The following is a 15,451-nucleotide window of genomic DNA, read 5'->3' on the forward strand; positions in this document are numbered from 1 at the left end:
ATCAGAACTACAGTAGAAATAAGGACAAAAATTGCATTTATTAATTGAACAAGACATTTGCTAAAGATCAAATAGACATGGATATGCAACCTGATAGTTTCATAAGTCTTTCACTACAACTCTCATGGGAGTTGTAGCCCAAAACTTTTGGAAGATGCCAAGCTGCCTATCCCTGAACTTGTTGAGTGTGCATGTGTGTATTTACACGCACACAAACATACACAGAACACATTACAATACAGCTACAATAGGATAAATGTTTCTAAAAAGCTGCAAAGGAATGCTATCAAGCTTATTATCTCTATCAAATTAGGTAGCTTTCTCTTGAGAAGGACAATACTAATTCAACCATAGTATGAGAAACCATCTTGATTTTCCTAAGGTTTTCAAGTATTATGAGTTATTATGAAGTAATAATATCTATATCAGTCCCTGATAAATTAAAAAAAAAAACCTCCCACCCAGTGAAAGCTGGTGTGACTAAGGAAAAGAAATGCTACATCCCAGAGAACATGTTCAGAGAATGGAACTCTGTAGGTAGAGAACAGAGAAGGAGAACTCTGTCCCTGGTCCGTGGAGTCCCAAGAACTTCTGAAGAAGGCAAAGACTCACCAGTAAACAAGTCAGAAGTTCTAGCAATCCACTTTCCACAGATACAGAGAAGGGACACTCTGTACGACAAAATAAACCACCCAGCAATGGGTTTACCTTCAGCCGATCTTGACTTGGATTATCCTCACTCTGATCCTTTGCGAAAGCAAGTGTCTGTGCAGCATCTAGACAGCAGGTAAAGAAAGAAAAAACCTTCCCTGGTAATAACCATTCTCACAATACAAAGGGAGCCCTTGTCAAGCAAGCATACCAGGTTCTTCGTGTATGGGTTTGAAATGGTTCGAAATTTCTCACCCAACATAGTTCAATTTTTTTTAGCTCACTCACACATCGAGAATGGAGCTGATAGATCCAACTCTATTTCCCCTAAATCCTAATTACTGTAGCTACCACCTTCTAACACTAGAATAACAACCATTGCAGACATATTTGTCCTATTGCCATTTTTTAAAGAAAAGCCAGTGCATAGCTTGATCAGGGTCAGAACATGGTCAGTGCACTTCTAACCCAATGAGAAAGTAACTCTACCATCTCTGAAATATTAGGAAGTGCCCATTAGCGCCAGTACAATGTACCTTCCTTATATGTAGATACATTAGATGTGACTAGCTGGATCTTGAAGTGAAGGCAAATAAATATCTTTTTTGCACTTGGTATAACCCTGGTACAGCTTATTCTAAAGGTGCTTTTCAAAAGGCAGTGGGACTTTCTTGTTTTTTTTTCTTTGAAAATGTTTTGCTTCTCATCCAAGAAACTGTTCCAAGGATGAGAAGTGAAATGTTTTCAAGGAAAAAACCAAGGAAGTCCAGGTGCCTTTTAAAAAACACCTTTCGGATAACCACGACCTGGATGATTCTCCATAGATATTCTAGCTATGGCTTTTTTAAAAAATGCAATAATAAACTATGTTACTAACGTCATGTTATATGTTCTGTGATGGTCTTTTTCACCATAATAAAGATCTAGCTAGATGCCAATTCAACTCTGAAGTCGCATACATGTGTGCCATGGAAAACGACGAAGATTAAAAGAGAAGTCAGAAGTTTTTAAAATAGTTACATTCACTAACCATTCAGCAGCAGACATAATGGAACCTTCAGACTAAATTCGGAAACTCTGTAAAAACAACCGATTCAAATTTCTGGTGAGAATTATCTGCCTTGTCCCCCTTATACCAACTGGGGCAAAGAGAAGGAGATAGCCTCACTCACAGTTTTCACTTACAGTCATCCACTGCCAGCAAACCCCCTCCTGAAACATAAAAATAGGCTCTCTATTCTACTGCCTAGAAAGAAAATACAGATGTGCACACCTTGTTTTAACTTTGTGAATGTATTAGTCTCAAAATGATTCTCAAAACAAAATCGGGATCAAATCAAAAACAAAGAAGGATCACATTAAAAGAAACAATCTTCTGCAAAATACACTGAAACTGCACACAAGAACTCCGTTCTAGACAGACAGAGGTACTTCAGCCAGAAATTAGGATGACCCTTAACCTGAGAATAAAGAGCAATCTACAATAGTCACTCCTTTTTATATCAGATTGGAGAGCTCCATTGGTGGCATGTTCTTTGAAGTGACTGTAAAGGCCAGCATAAATAGTACCATGTATATAAAGCTTGCACTGAGAGCAATCTTATCATGCACAAAGCAAAACTATTGACTGATTGCTCATATATGCTTCTTAATTTAAAAAAAAATCAATGCACAATTGTCCCGACTGCTTTAGGAAAGCATCTTCAGATACAATTTTGAATTTTGTATTATGTCAAAATAAAGTTTATTTCATTTTTAGCTTTTAAAATTGTGTTAAATCACGCATTCAGGCAGCCAATCAAATCATCCCAGCAAATAAATACGAAACCCACTATCCTTAATATTATACTGATTTCTACAGAGCAAGGTCAGCAATACAGGTAGTCCGCACTTACCAACTGCCTTATTTAGTGACTGTTCAAATTTACAGTAGTTGAGAAAAACACAGCTTTGCAACCAATCCTTGCATATATGGCCGTCCCAAAGTTGGACAGCCACCATTTGCAAGGTTTACAACCAGTTTCCAGAAAACAGAATCAATGGAGAATGCAAATGTGAAATTACAAGTTAGAGTCCTATGATGTCTTGCTTAATGACCACAGTGATTTGCTTAACCAGAGAAACAGAAGTGACATCCAGCCTCATGACGTGATTTTTTGCTTAGCAACTGCCACACTTATTGACAGAGTTGCCAATGCCAATTGCGTTTAGTAAGCAAGGACTACCTGAATTCCTGTTTGAAACCCCATACTGGTCCACAACACTGGATTAATTGAACGTCTAGTGGAGATGTTAACAGAGATTATCTACTCCAATCAGACTAGTGGTAAATTAGCCAATTCTAACTAAAAAAAGGTGAAGAAATATACTGAAATCAAGATATGTGCATACACTCTGTATTTCTTTTAGTTGTTCTGGATGTATATGTAGTCCTCAAGTTACTGTCGCAACTGAGCCTTCCCATGACATAACTTCTGATGGTTGTAAAGTAGGTCAGTCATGTGACCAACCCCATTTTACTGTTTTTGCAGAGGTTGTAGTCATTAAGTGAACCCATGGTATAGGTTAGTTTTATTGAAAACTAAACATAAATGCTAGTTTATGGCCAAGCCATGACTGTGGGTCACTGAAAATGGCCATAAATGCAGCCTGTCTGCCAAATGCCCAAAGTGTGGTCATGTGCAGGGGCAGAGCACAACCACTGGAACCTCAACCAGTTGTTAAGTCTAGGACTATCTGTGGTCTGATTCTTTTCTGAAATGGAAAGAGTAGGACTGATTTTGTCTGAAATGCCAGCAACTGTTTGTGACTGAAACTATCAACTTCAGTATAACTGTCACACCACCCTCAGAATGACCACATTGATGTAGTTCAAAGAAGAAACAGAAACATTCTATACTTCTCCAGAATGCTCCATTCCCACAATGGCAGGTCTGGAAAATGCCTAAAAAAAGCCAACAGTATATTTATATGCAAAAATGCATTTAATATTCTCACACCAGACTCTCTGACAGTGTAGAACAAGGGTCTTCAAACTTGGCAGGTTTAAGACTTGTGGACTTCAACTCCCAGAATTCCTGAGCTAACATGACTGGAGGAGGAATTCTGGGAGTTGAAGTCCACAAGTCTTAAATCTATCCAGTTTGAAGTACCCTGGTGTAGAAAATGCAGTTACTATAATTCAATAGACAACTTAAAAATAATAAAAGCAAAACAAAACAAAAAATAGCTTTTGTTTTCTTCACCAGGAAAATGTTATGCATGTTCCATTTTCTGCATCTCAGAAGGATTTGGACAAAGGACAAAGCCATACAGGTAGAAAGCCTGGAGACCAGCACAGGATATGTCTATCGGCACACTTAAAACCATTGACACCATGATGGTGACCCTGATTCTGCATTCATTTCAATGTGTCAACATATTGCTAGCTTTTTTGTTAGCACAGGGCTGCAGAATCCCAATACTCCCAATCCTCAGAGCAATTCATCTCAAGCAAAGGCTTTCACATGTTTTTACTTACCAAGATTAATTTTACAAAAAGAATGAATTTGAAGAAACCTACCTGTAGTAGTGGCAAGAGTCACATTCCTTCTCAGCATATCATAAACAAGGCTGTGGAAAAAAAATGAATAATGAGCGGAGAACATAATTGCATAAAGGACATAATTATATAAGGAATAATTTAAAAAAGATAAAGTCGGGTCTAAACTGTCCAGTTGGGTCTGACTCTAGGGAGCGATGCTCATCTCCCTTTCCTAGCTGAGGGAGCCAGCATTGTATAAAAATGCTTCGGTGGTCACATGGCCAGCAAGACTATACCCTGAAGTGCACGAAACACTCTTTCCTTCCCACTGAAATGGTACCTATTTATCTACTTGCATTTGCCTGCTTTCAAACTGCTAGGTTGGCAGGAGGTGGAGCAGAAACAGGAGCTTGGGTCTCAAACTGACCACCTTCTGGTCAGCAAGCTCTGTTTCTTAACCACTAGGTCCCCGCACCCATGCATAAAGAATACTTCTTTTTAATTCAAATATTATGCAAGATGGAGTACTACTGAGCTATCCAATATCATGATACAGCACACGATTTATAAGAAGGAAAAGAAATCTACACCAGATGCATTTAGAGAAAGAATAGGAATAAATATGGCCTAATTTCAAGTCTTCAATTTTAAAAAAAACATGTTTAAACTTTTTTTCTCAGAACAGTTATCAGTTCTCTCATGTCAGTTCTCAAGCTGCCATTAAATCCTTATAGCCATAGCCATTGCTGGCATAAAGACTCTGCAGGAAAATTTATCATAAACTCAATTAACACAATGAATTCTTACTCTGTCAAGACAGGGATTTACTGTATGCATACAAAATTAAGCATGCCAAATATACCTGTACCTGCATACTTTTTAAAGAAAAAAAGAACCCTCTAGCCTTCAGAAATGATCTGTTTGGTTAAACCACTTGACAGAATGATGAGTATCAGATATGAAGCTGGGAGGCTTGATAAAATTTCCATCCACAGAATAGCAATAGCACTTAGACTTATATATCGCCCCATAATGCTTTACAGCAGCAGTCGCCAACCGGTGGGCCGCAGCCCACTGGTGAGCCGTGAGAAAATTTTGGTGGGCCACAGAGAAATCTCACCCCCAGAACCCCCACAAAGCAATTAATCCAGGTTGTGCAGAAACACAAGGCTGCGCCGCCCACATGGCACGCGGGACCCTCCTGCCCACTCACTCCTTACCTGGTAAACTTGCCTGCTAAATTGCTATTTTTCCTTTTTCCCACCATCATCTGTCCTGCTGTGCCGGGAGATTTAGATTAGCTAGGAAGCAGGAAATGGCTGGATTTCTTGCTTTCTAGCTAGCCTTTAAATCTTTGGGTCTGCTTTTAAGTACAGCCGAACCTCCCTTAGGACTGAAGTTTTGCTTGCAAGCAAATTCAGTGCAGACTCACGGCAAGCAAATTTGAGAGACTGAGCTAGCCGATGGCAGATAGATAGATCACTGAATGATTCTGTGAGCAACTCAATCTGCCTGCTTTGCCTGATTTTAGGTAAAAGTTGCTCATTTTTTATAAAAAATTCAATATTTACATGCATGGTGTTTTGTGAGTTAATTTTGTGAGTTTGCTTGTGAGCAAATTTTATGTGACAGACTGAGCTAGTCAATGGCAGATAGATAGATCTCTGAATGAATCTGTGAGCAACTCAATCTGCCTGCCTGCTTTGCCTGCTTTTGGGTAAAAGTTGCTCTTCTTTTTATAAAAAATTCAATATTTATATAAATATTTATAACATTTACATACAAGCCATGCCCAGCCAGTCACATGACCAAGCCACACCCACAAATTAGGCCACGCCCACAGAACCAGTTAGTGGTCCCTGGGATCTAAAATTATGAGTTTGGTGGTCCCTGAGGTCCAAAAGGTTGGCGACCCCTGCTTTACGGCATTCTCTGAGTGATTTACAACATCAGCATATTGCCCCCAACAATCTGGTCTTCATTTTATCAAGGATGGAAGGCGGAGTCTACCTTGAGTCCCATCGGGACTGAACTCCAGGCTGAGCAGAGTTAGCTTGCAATACTGCATTCAAACCACCACCAAGGCTCACTAAGAATAAGCCAATTCCATGCACAGGTAGAATTATATTAAACCTAAATTTTCAGGCTTCAAGCTATGAAATTGTTTAGAAAACAATTGGTTTTTTTGCAAGAATTTTTTACAAAATCAAAACAGAAGTTAGACAAGTCTAAATTTCTAAGTTTACTATCTGAATAATTTTTAACAGGAAAGAATATTCAAAAATAATAGTGGCACCTATAGACTGAAATAAAATATTCCATTTATTAATTTACACACTATTGTTTATTCCACTGCATATAAGAATATAGGAATATAGATATAGGAATATTCAAGACCCAATCTGTGAAATTTTTGCTTCTGTGTAGTTCCATTCCAAACTTCTCTACTGCATAGTTAGAATTAAGTTCACAGGACTTAAGTGAACAATACTATACTTGTGCAATTAAATCCCATGGCAACAGCATGGTCTTAAGTATGCACCAGCATGGGAGCAGAGAGTAACTGACTAAACAAGAGCAGTGTCTGCATGTTAGTACTGCACATGGATTCTAGCATGCTCATTTGCTTCCATTCTGCTATAGACAAATATACTGATCAGCCAAAGGAAAAAAAGAGACTGGAATATTCAGCATTCACATATAATATATACCCAAAGCATAGGAGATACGACTAGAAAATCAAGCATGCATTTTCTTCTTTATTCATTCTCTTAGAAAAAAAGGTAATAAATGTAACTAATCACGCAAATACAAATAAATAGAGTAAGCATAGTATTACAGTAACCAAATTCAGCAAAATATTAATGCAATTAATCAGGATGAAGTTAATAAACCAAATTGGTTGCAGGCAGTGGTGTGTTAGTAAATGTTTAAGAACTGGCTCCGCCACCTCCATTGCCACCAATGCCCTGTGTACAAGTAGTCCTTAACTTACAACAGTTCATTTAGTAACTGTTCAAAGTTACAACGGGATTGAAAAAGGGACTTATGACCATTTTTCACCTTTATGACTGTTGTAGCATTCACATGATCAAAATTCTGATGATGGAGAACTAATTTGTATTTATGACAGTTACAGTATCCCAGGATCATGTGAGCACTTTGTGGATCCCCAAGTGAATTGGGAACCCAGATTCACTTAACACCATGTGACTAACTTAACAATTTTAGCGATTCACTCAACAACTGTGGCAAGAAAAGTCGTAAAATGGAGCAAAATTTACTTAACAAATGTTTCATTTAACAGCAGAAATGTTAGGCTCCATTGTGGTCGTACGTCCAGGACTATTTGTAATAGCACAGAACAGCTGATTTGTAAGTTAGACATCAAGGCTCAATTCTACTTGTAAGTGGCTTGTAACATTTCTGAAAATTTAGTAATGGGCTTTCATGAACCAGTACAAACTGGCTCCACCACACCAGTGGTTTTAGGTTTTTCAATAAACCTAGTCATCAGAATTTTTCAATATGCTTCACTATTGAGCCTATAATCTATTCCAAGTATTATACAAGAGGATTAAGAAATATCGACAAAACAGATTTTGGTAACTCTGTTCTAATACTTATTAAATTCGCATTTGCCATTAAAGTTTATGTATTTGATAATTTCTTAGGATGTCACCAATTACAACACAATTCTCACAACAAAGTATTTACCATATTTTTTGCACTATAAGACCATAAGACGCACCTAGCTTTTCAGGAGGAAAGCAAGAAAAATATTTTTTTGCTTCTGCCTGCCACCAATTTCCTCCTTGTAGCAAACAGCAAACAGCCTGGTCAGCTTTAGCACAGCCTGATTTAGCACAAGCAGCTGATTGGCGGTTGCCTCGGCCTCCCGGAATACCGCCCATCAGCTATTCCAGGCTGCGGGGATCACCACCCATTACCGCCACCTATTGCTGCCTCCGCGCACCCCATTTTCGGCCTCCGCATGTCCGTTTTTTGGCCCGTTCCAGGCAACAGGAATCGCCAGCAGCAATCAGCGGCGATCTCCACTGCCTGGAATGGGCTGAAAATGGGACACGTGGAGACCGAAAATGGGGCACACAAAGGCCAAAAATGGGCACATGGAGGCAATGGGCAGCGGCGATCCCTGCAGCCTGGACAGCTGATTGGCGGTATTCTGGGAGGCCGAGCCAACCGCCGATCAGCTGTTCATGCTAAATCAGGGTGTGCTGAAGATGACCAGGCTGTTTGCTATTTGCCGCAAGGAGGCAAATTGCTAGGACGCAGGGGCTGAAGGGTGGGAGCCGGTGGGTAGAAGGGGGGGCTTCAGCAACATTTGCTCTATAAGATGCACAGACATTTCTACCCACTTTTTGGGGGGTTCTTATAGTGCGAAAAATACAGTAGCTAGATGTGTGTTACAGGGGTGGGATTCAACCGGTGTTACTACCGGTTTGGCTTTGCACATGTGTAAAGTAACCTTAGGCTGTGCCGCCCGGACAGCTGAAAAGCACTGCGCGCAGGTGCGCAGCGTTTGAAAAGCCTCTGTTTCCCTGCTTTTTCAACCTCAGTTGTGCCGCGCAAAGTAGCTGAAGTTGAAAAAGCAGAAAATAAACGTCATGTAAGAGCCCGGGAGGGTGGGCAGGCCAAACAGCAGCAAACACAGAACCGGTTCTGTGTCTGTTGCTCTTCAGAGCTACCGGCTCTATAGAACCAGACAGAACCAGTAGCATCCCACCCCTGGTGTTCCCAAAGGTAATATTGGGCCAGAATTCACTGTATCTACACAAAATAAAAGAGAACTCTTTGCTTTAGATATTAAAATTTGCAGAATCTTATTCTATTGGTATGATTTCCTACCTTGGTTCTTTTACAGAGAAACTCTGACAGCCCAAAAGCTTCCCCAGCTGGTCTTTTCCACAGTGTACCAGGTGCTGCTGCTCTTTATCATATAACTGTTTCTGTGCAATGTATTCTCCAAGATAGATCATACACTAAAAACAAAAAACAAAATGAAAATTTCAGTTATGCTAATACAAAAATCATCTCAGTAGTGTTACTTTCCATTGTTTCAGTAATTTTTAAACCTGTTGTATGTGTGCGTGCACACACATTTTTCAATGCAATATAACCAAACAACAAAGGAACACCATAAAGACAGCTATGGATCTCTACCATAATTCATTAAGTAAGAGAAAGTGTCCTGAAACATTTATAAAAAATCAATAAAGGTCTAAAATGAATCCAAAGAATAAGAAAATCACAGAATACATTTAAAAAGGAAAAGCAAAAGTTATGATCAGGTAAATAAAACCATCAGGAAAAATATGTGAGTTTATAGCCTCCAAAGGAACAATGGGCTTATTTATTATTAATTATGCTTATTATTTTAGTTTTAACTGCTTAATATTTATGTATGGCTTTATTAGTTTTTACATTTTATTTGAATAATGACCACTCTGTGAGGAAGATAGGTTTCTAAATGTGATATATAAATAAATATAAATAAAAATCCGGCCTATCACATGAAAATAGCCATACATTAGAATGTTTATTTCAAAAAAGTAATGTAATCTGAAAACCGAAAGAATTTCCATCAGACTTTTGTTAAATTAGATTATGCTTTGTCTGTATAAGATTGGATGCATTCAGATAGCCTTCCCTAGGCACCTAAAGGATCCAACCGGAAGAGACTTAAGTTCCCCAAAAATCTAGTGGGCATCTCTGCCCTGTATTTTGTGAGCTGGAAAGATCTTGAACTTACATTACCTTCTGCCCTATACACTCCAAGAAGGTGGATAGAGTACTCTCTAGGTTATCCTTCATGCTTGACCTATGCCTATCCAGGCTCCTGCAAGTTTCATGTGACCATATGGATCTGGGAGACTGTCAATATTCCTTTAACAGAGGGGATTCTGCCAGCAGTTTAGAAATCGACTGTGGTAAATCTCCTAAAATTATCTCCAGTTCAGCTAGTATTAGATAACTACCACCCACTCTCCAACCTTCCCTTTTCTGGTATTGGTAAATCCAATATAAATATGAAGCGGTATCTGGAACCTTTTCAGTCAGCATTTAGGCTGGAATTAAGATAGATAAGATAATTAAGACTTGTCACTCTTATAAATGACTACTAATAAGACCTGGCAGGAGGAATGAGCCTCTTGGGGTCCTTTTAGATCTCTCAGTGGCTTTTGTCATTATCCACCACGATACCTTACCAGGTTGAATTATGGAGATAAGGATTGGAAGCACTCTTTTGTAGTAATTCTGTTCCTGTCTCAGTCAATTATAGTGAGGAAGAAATCCTAATGGCCCCTACAATGCAATACAGGGGTCAGTTTCTCCTTTTTAACATCTGTATGACGATGCTAGCTAAAGTTAACTACTGTGTTTCTCAGAAAACACGGCCCATCCCAATAATAAGCCCAATCCTAATTTTTTTGGGGTGGGCCTAATATTACCCCTACCCCGAAAATAAGCCCGGGGGATGGGCATAGCCAGCACAAGTGGCAACGTGGGCATGGGGGGCGCAAGTGTCCAGCTGCAGAGAAGGACGAAAGTCATTCTGCGCTGAAGCAGAGGCATTCCGAGCCTTCAGTGTATGCCAGGATTGCAATGGTGAAGATTCGGAATGGAGCCTTCTGCGTTGCAATCCTGGGATACACTGAAGGCTCGGAGTGGAGCCGTTTTTGTGAAAGGCAGAAAAATGGGGAGGGGAATTTTCCTGCCTGTTATCCATTCCTTTTGGAGCAGGACCCTGCAAGGCTTGTTGTAGCATTGTACTCATGAATGGCAGCACCTCCGTGAGCTTCATCACACTGGTGCAGCTGGCATCCTACTGTGAACAGCTGCGCCAGTGTATCCAAACTCGTGGCGGCACGCACAACAGCACAGCAATTCTTGCAGGGTCCTGTTCAAAGAGGCTGCGTCGATGTGACGAACCACAGCAACGCTGCCACTCACATGCACAACAAGCCTTGCAGGGTCCTGGGATATGCTGAAGGCTCGGAGTGGAGCCGTTTTTCCGAAAGGCAGGGAAATGCAGAGGGAGGAGGAGCTTGAGGAATGGATGACAGGCAGGAAAATTCCCCTCCCCATTTTCCTACCGTTTGCCAAAAACCCTCCATTCTGAACGCTGAACTTTTGGAATTGAGGCTTTTTTGCGAACAAGGAGGAAAATGGGGAGGGGAAATTTTCCTGCCTGTCATTCTTCCCTCAGTCTGTGCTCCTTTTGTCTGCTACAGAAGCAGCCCGGTAGAGAGACAAGGGTGCGCATGGGGCGCTCTTTCAGGCACTAAAGAAGCGGCCCAGTGGAGAGGCAATGGTGCGCATGGGGCACTTTCAGCTGCTAAAGAAGGGACCCATTGGAGAGGGAAGGCCCATGGGACATTCCTTCGGATAGAAGCAGCCCAGTGGCTGGGCGAAGCGTGTTGGAGGGGAATTAAGACACCCCTCGAAAAGACGGCCTAGCCACTTTTTCGGGGGTCTAAAAAAGATAAGGCCCTGTCTTATTTTCTAAGAAACACGGTATTGCTGTATTTTTTGCACTATAAGATGCTCCAGACCATAAGACTCACCTAGCTTTTGGGGAAGAAAACAAGGGGGGGAAATCTGCCTCTGCCTCCCAGCAATTTGCCTCCTTGCAGCAAACAGCCTGGTCAGCTTCAGCCTGATTTAGCACGAGCAGCTGATTAGTGGATCGGCCTCCTGGAACTCTGCCGATCAGCTGTTCTAGGCTGTGGGGATTGCCACTGCCCATCGCCGCCACCTATTGCCACCACCTATTGCTGCCACGGCTTATTGCCGCTTCCATGCATCCCATTTTCAGCCTCCGTGCGCCCCATTTTTAGCCTGCTCCAGGAGGCAGGGATTCCTATCAGAGACAATAGGAGGCGGCAATCGGTAGCAATCCCTACCTCTTGGAACAGGCTGAAAATGGGGCACATGGTGGCAGCAATGGGCAGCAACTGCAACGATGGGCAGCGGTGATCCCCACAGCTTGGAACAGCTGATCAGCGGTATTCTGGGAGGCCGAGCCAACTGCCAATCAGCTGCTCATGCTAAATCAGGCTGTGCTGAAGCTGACCAGGTTATTTGCCGCAAGGAGGCAAATTGCTGGGAGGCAGAGGCCGAAGGGTGGGGGCTAGCGGGTGGGTGGGGCTTCGGCAACATTTGCTCTATAAGATGCACAGACATTTCCACCCATTTTTTTGTGTGTGGGAGGAGTGTGCATCTTATGGTGCAAAAAAATACTTGGGGTACAGTGTTATCACTGTATTAAAGGGAAGGGTGGTATTATTCTCTTATCCTGGTCCCTGAAGGCTGTCAGGATCTGAATGGGATAGACCTACCTAAAGCTGAGCCCAAACAAAACACTGTCCATTGAGGCTCTCCACCTATACCAATCTTGTATCTGCATGGTCAGGCTCTACCTCTTGTAAACAGGTCCTGCTAATATAGCAAATTAAGATGTACCTAGAAGGACTTTGCTCAACTTTGGCTGGTGTACCAAGTTGCAGACCTTAGTTTGCAGAAGACGACTTCCTCAATACCACCCAGTTAAACTATGGCAATGCAATTTACATGGTACTGCCTGTAAAAACTACTTAGAACCTGAATTAATCCAAAATGCACCAACCTGTGTGCTAACTAGTTCACGTTGTTGGGAACATATTCCACCTATATTGTGGATTCTGCAGTAGCTTTCATTTAATTGTTGCCGTGATACAATTTAAAGTACTAATTGCTAGTTTTGACCTTCATGGTTTGGCATCATGTTACCTACTGTAACTAAATTGCCCGCTCTAACATCTATGCAGAATTGCAGATTCTCAATTATCCAGGTCATGGATGTCCTAATGGTGCTTTTCAAAAGACAACTGGACTTGTTTTTTGGATGTGAGGAAAAATGTTTTCAAAGAAAAAACTAAGAAAGCCCACTTGCCTTTTGAAAAGCACCACTGGGATATGCCTGCTTTAATCCTGTATCAGCCTGACCGATTAGATCATATAGAGAAAAATTATTCCTGGTGCTCTAAAAAAATTAAAAAATCTCTTTTTTATGTAGTCCCTATTTGGGATATCAGAAAATAAATGAGGCTGTGCTCTACAGTCAATCTACTGAAAGTCTTGCTATAAAAATCACTCCAACACAGGGGTGGGATTCAAATTTTTAAACAACTGGTTCTGTGGGTGTGGCTTGGTGGGCGTGGCTAGGTGGCCATGTGACTGGGTGGGTCAAAAGAGCAAAACTCACTTTAACAATGCTCTTAGAGCACGGGGTTGGAATAGATGACCTCCAAGGTCCCTTCCAGCCCTGGATTGCTGTGCTGTTTCAAAGCATCCTCTGAAGCTGCATCTAGTGCCAGGGTTTGTGGCCCTTCCTTCCTCTCCTTTTTCTCTCCCTTCCTTCCTCCCTCCCTCCATCCATATATCATTCATTTTCACTTCCATTCCCTCTTTCTCCCTTCCCTCCCTCCCTTTCTTTCTGCCTTCCCTTCTTTTTCTTTCTTTCTTTCTTTCTTTCTTTCTTTCTTCTTTCTTTCTTTCTTTCTTTCTTTTTCTTTCTTTCTTTTTCTTTCTTTCTTTTCTTCTCCCTTCCCTCCCTCTTTCTTTCACCCCTTTCTTTCTTTCTCCCTTTCCTCTCTCCTTTCTTTTTCTTTCTCTCTTCCCTCTCTCTCACCCTCTTTTTTTCTTTCTCTCTTCCCTCCCTTTCTTTCTCCCATCCATCCCTCTTTTTCTTTTTTTCCTTCCTTCGCACCCTAGAAAGCCTCCCTAGAGCCTCCTGGGAGCAAAAATGGGGCACGGGGGTGTGCTCCATGTTGGGCCTAGGAAGCCTCCCTGGAGCCTCTTGGGAGCCAGAATCAAGTGCGTGGGGACTCCTGGGAAGGGCGGGGAGGGGAGGGCCCAGCTGGTCTTCGGAACTACCTGTTTGCCAAACTGGATGTAAAATTAACATCCGATTCACCTGAAATGGCCCGAGCCAGCTGAATCCCACCCCTGCTCTAGCATCATCTCTGAGTATGTTCAGGAAGATGATAAAGACAGAGCTAATCTGGAAAGCATTTTTACTTGTTTTGGAGTCATCTCCATGTAAATTGCATTGCTGTAGTTTAATTGGGTAGTATTGGGGATGCCTTCTTGTGCAAACTAAGGTCTGCAATTTGGTACACTAGCCAAAGCTGAGCAAAAGTCCTTCTAGATACATTTTTGTTTTATTCTTATTTCACTCTCAGAAGCTTTTCTTTTATGCATTTAAGCTTAGTTAAATGTTTTAAATTTGTTTTCTATCATATAAATCATGGAGAATCAAACTAATAGTCTCCAAGTGCAAATTAAGTAATAAAATGTAACAAGGTAGGCTGTAGTCTAGTGCATAACCTATAAGAGTAGTCCATTCTTCAAGCTGTATTTTATGCATAGAATTTATGCATAATATCATGACAGCCGCAGCAACAAAAAAAATCAGAAGAAAAAAACAAAATGAAGAAAGCTGGCTGTGCTTCTAGCTATTATAGAAAACAGGTTCTCACTGTGCTAAATGTAGGCTGCTATGGCAAATTAACATTTTAACATGGAAACTCATTCATTTGAAGCATTGGATTTGTTTTTTGCAAAAATATTGGAAGCTAAATAAGTTATTTAAATGCATAAGTATTTAAAATAAGTCAAACAACTCTGCGGGAATATCTGACACATTCCTAATGAAAAGCCACAGCATTTAATTCCTAACTGACAGAATAACCCTATAAATCACAGCCTGTGTCATTTTTCTAATACTGTACACACTTTGCATTTTAAATTTAAAAGAAATGACTTTATAGGATGTTTCCAGTTTAGCTGACATGACCTTTTCAATAGAGAAGAAATAAAAAGCATAATTTAAAAACATGCAAGCATCAATTGGTCACCAACGTCCTATACCTAGCAAGTGCAAACAAGTTATCAAGCACCCAGACTATAATGTCATGATGGGGGGGCAGCTACAACATTTGCAATGATTGGAAACTTTATAGGCTGTAAAACACCCTTTCCCAAGCCACTGATAATTCAAATCATTAAACGAACAGTCATAAGTCAAGGACTAACCGTACATTTTCTTTTTTCTCTTTTTAAATACTTGCCAGGACTACTGGTTTTACTCTAGAAGCATTGTCAGTATTCAAATTTTGCAGCCACATCACATGGAATAAGAATATGGATATAGACTTGGTCTGTACTGGATGCCATTAAAAAGTAAATTATGACAAATTTCTTTCTTAATTC

The 15,451-nt window shown here is 40.8% G+C and overlaps 1 protein-coding gene across 5 annotated transcripts in view; it reads right to left on the minus strand.

Moving 5' to 3' along the window:
• The window catches only part of MDM4 (MDM4 regulator of p53), a 31,540-nt gene that overhangs the window by 10,136 nt on the left and 5,953 nt on the right, over positions 1-15,451 (minus strand). For all 5 annotated transcript variants that reach the window (XM_087959702.1, XM_087959701.1, XM_087959699.1 and 2 more), the window contains exons 4-6: positions 9,044-9,177; positions 4,214-4,263; positions 709-776 (exon numbers count right to left, since the gene is read on the minus strand). In XM_087959702.1, the coding sequence (XP_087815828.1) occupies positions 709-776; positions 4,214-4,263; positions 9,044-9,177 (252 nt within the window). The remainder of the gene's footprint in view (positions 1-708; positions 777-4,213; positions 4,264-9,043; positions 9,178-15,451) is intronic.

Source organism: Notechis scutatus, chromosome 3 (assembly GCF_049901735.1).
Source record: "Notechis scutatus isolate UNSWTSFEM ecotype Mainland chromosome 3, rNotScu1.2, whole genome shotgun sequence".
NCBI classification, from domain to species: Eukaryota; Metazoa; Chordata; class Lepidosauria; order Squamata; family Elapidae; genus Notechis; species Notechis scutatus.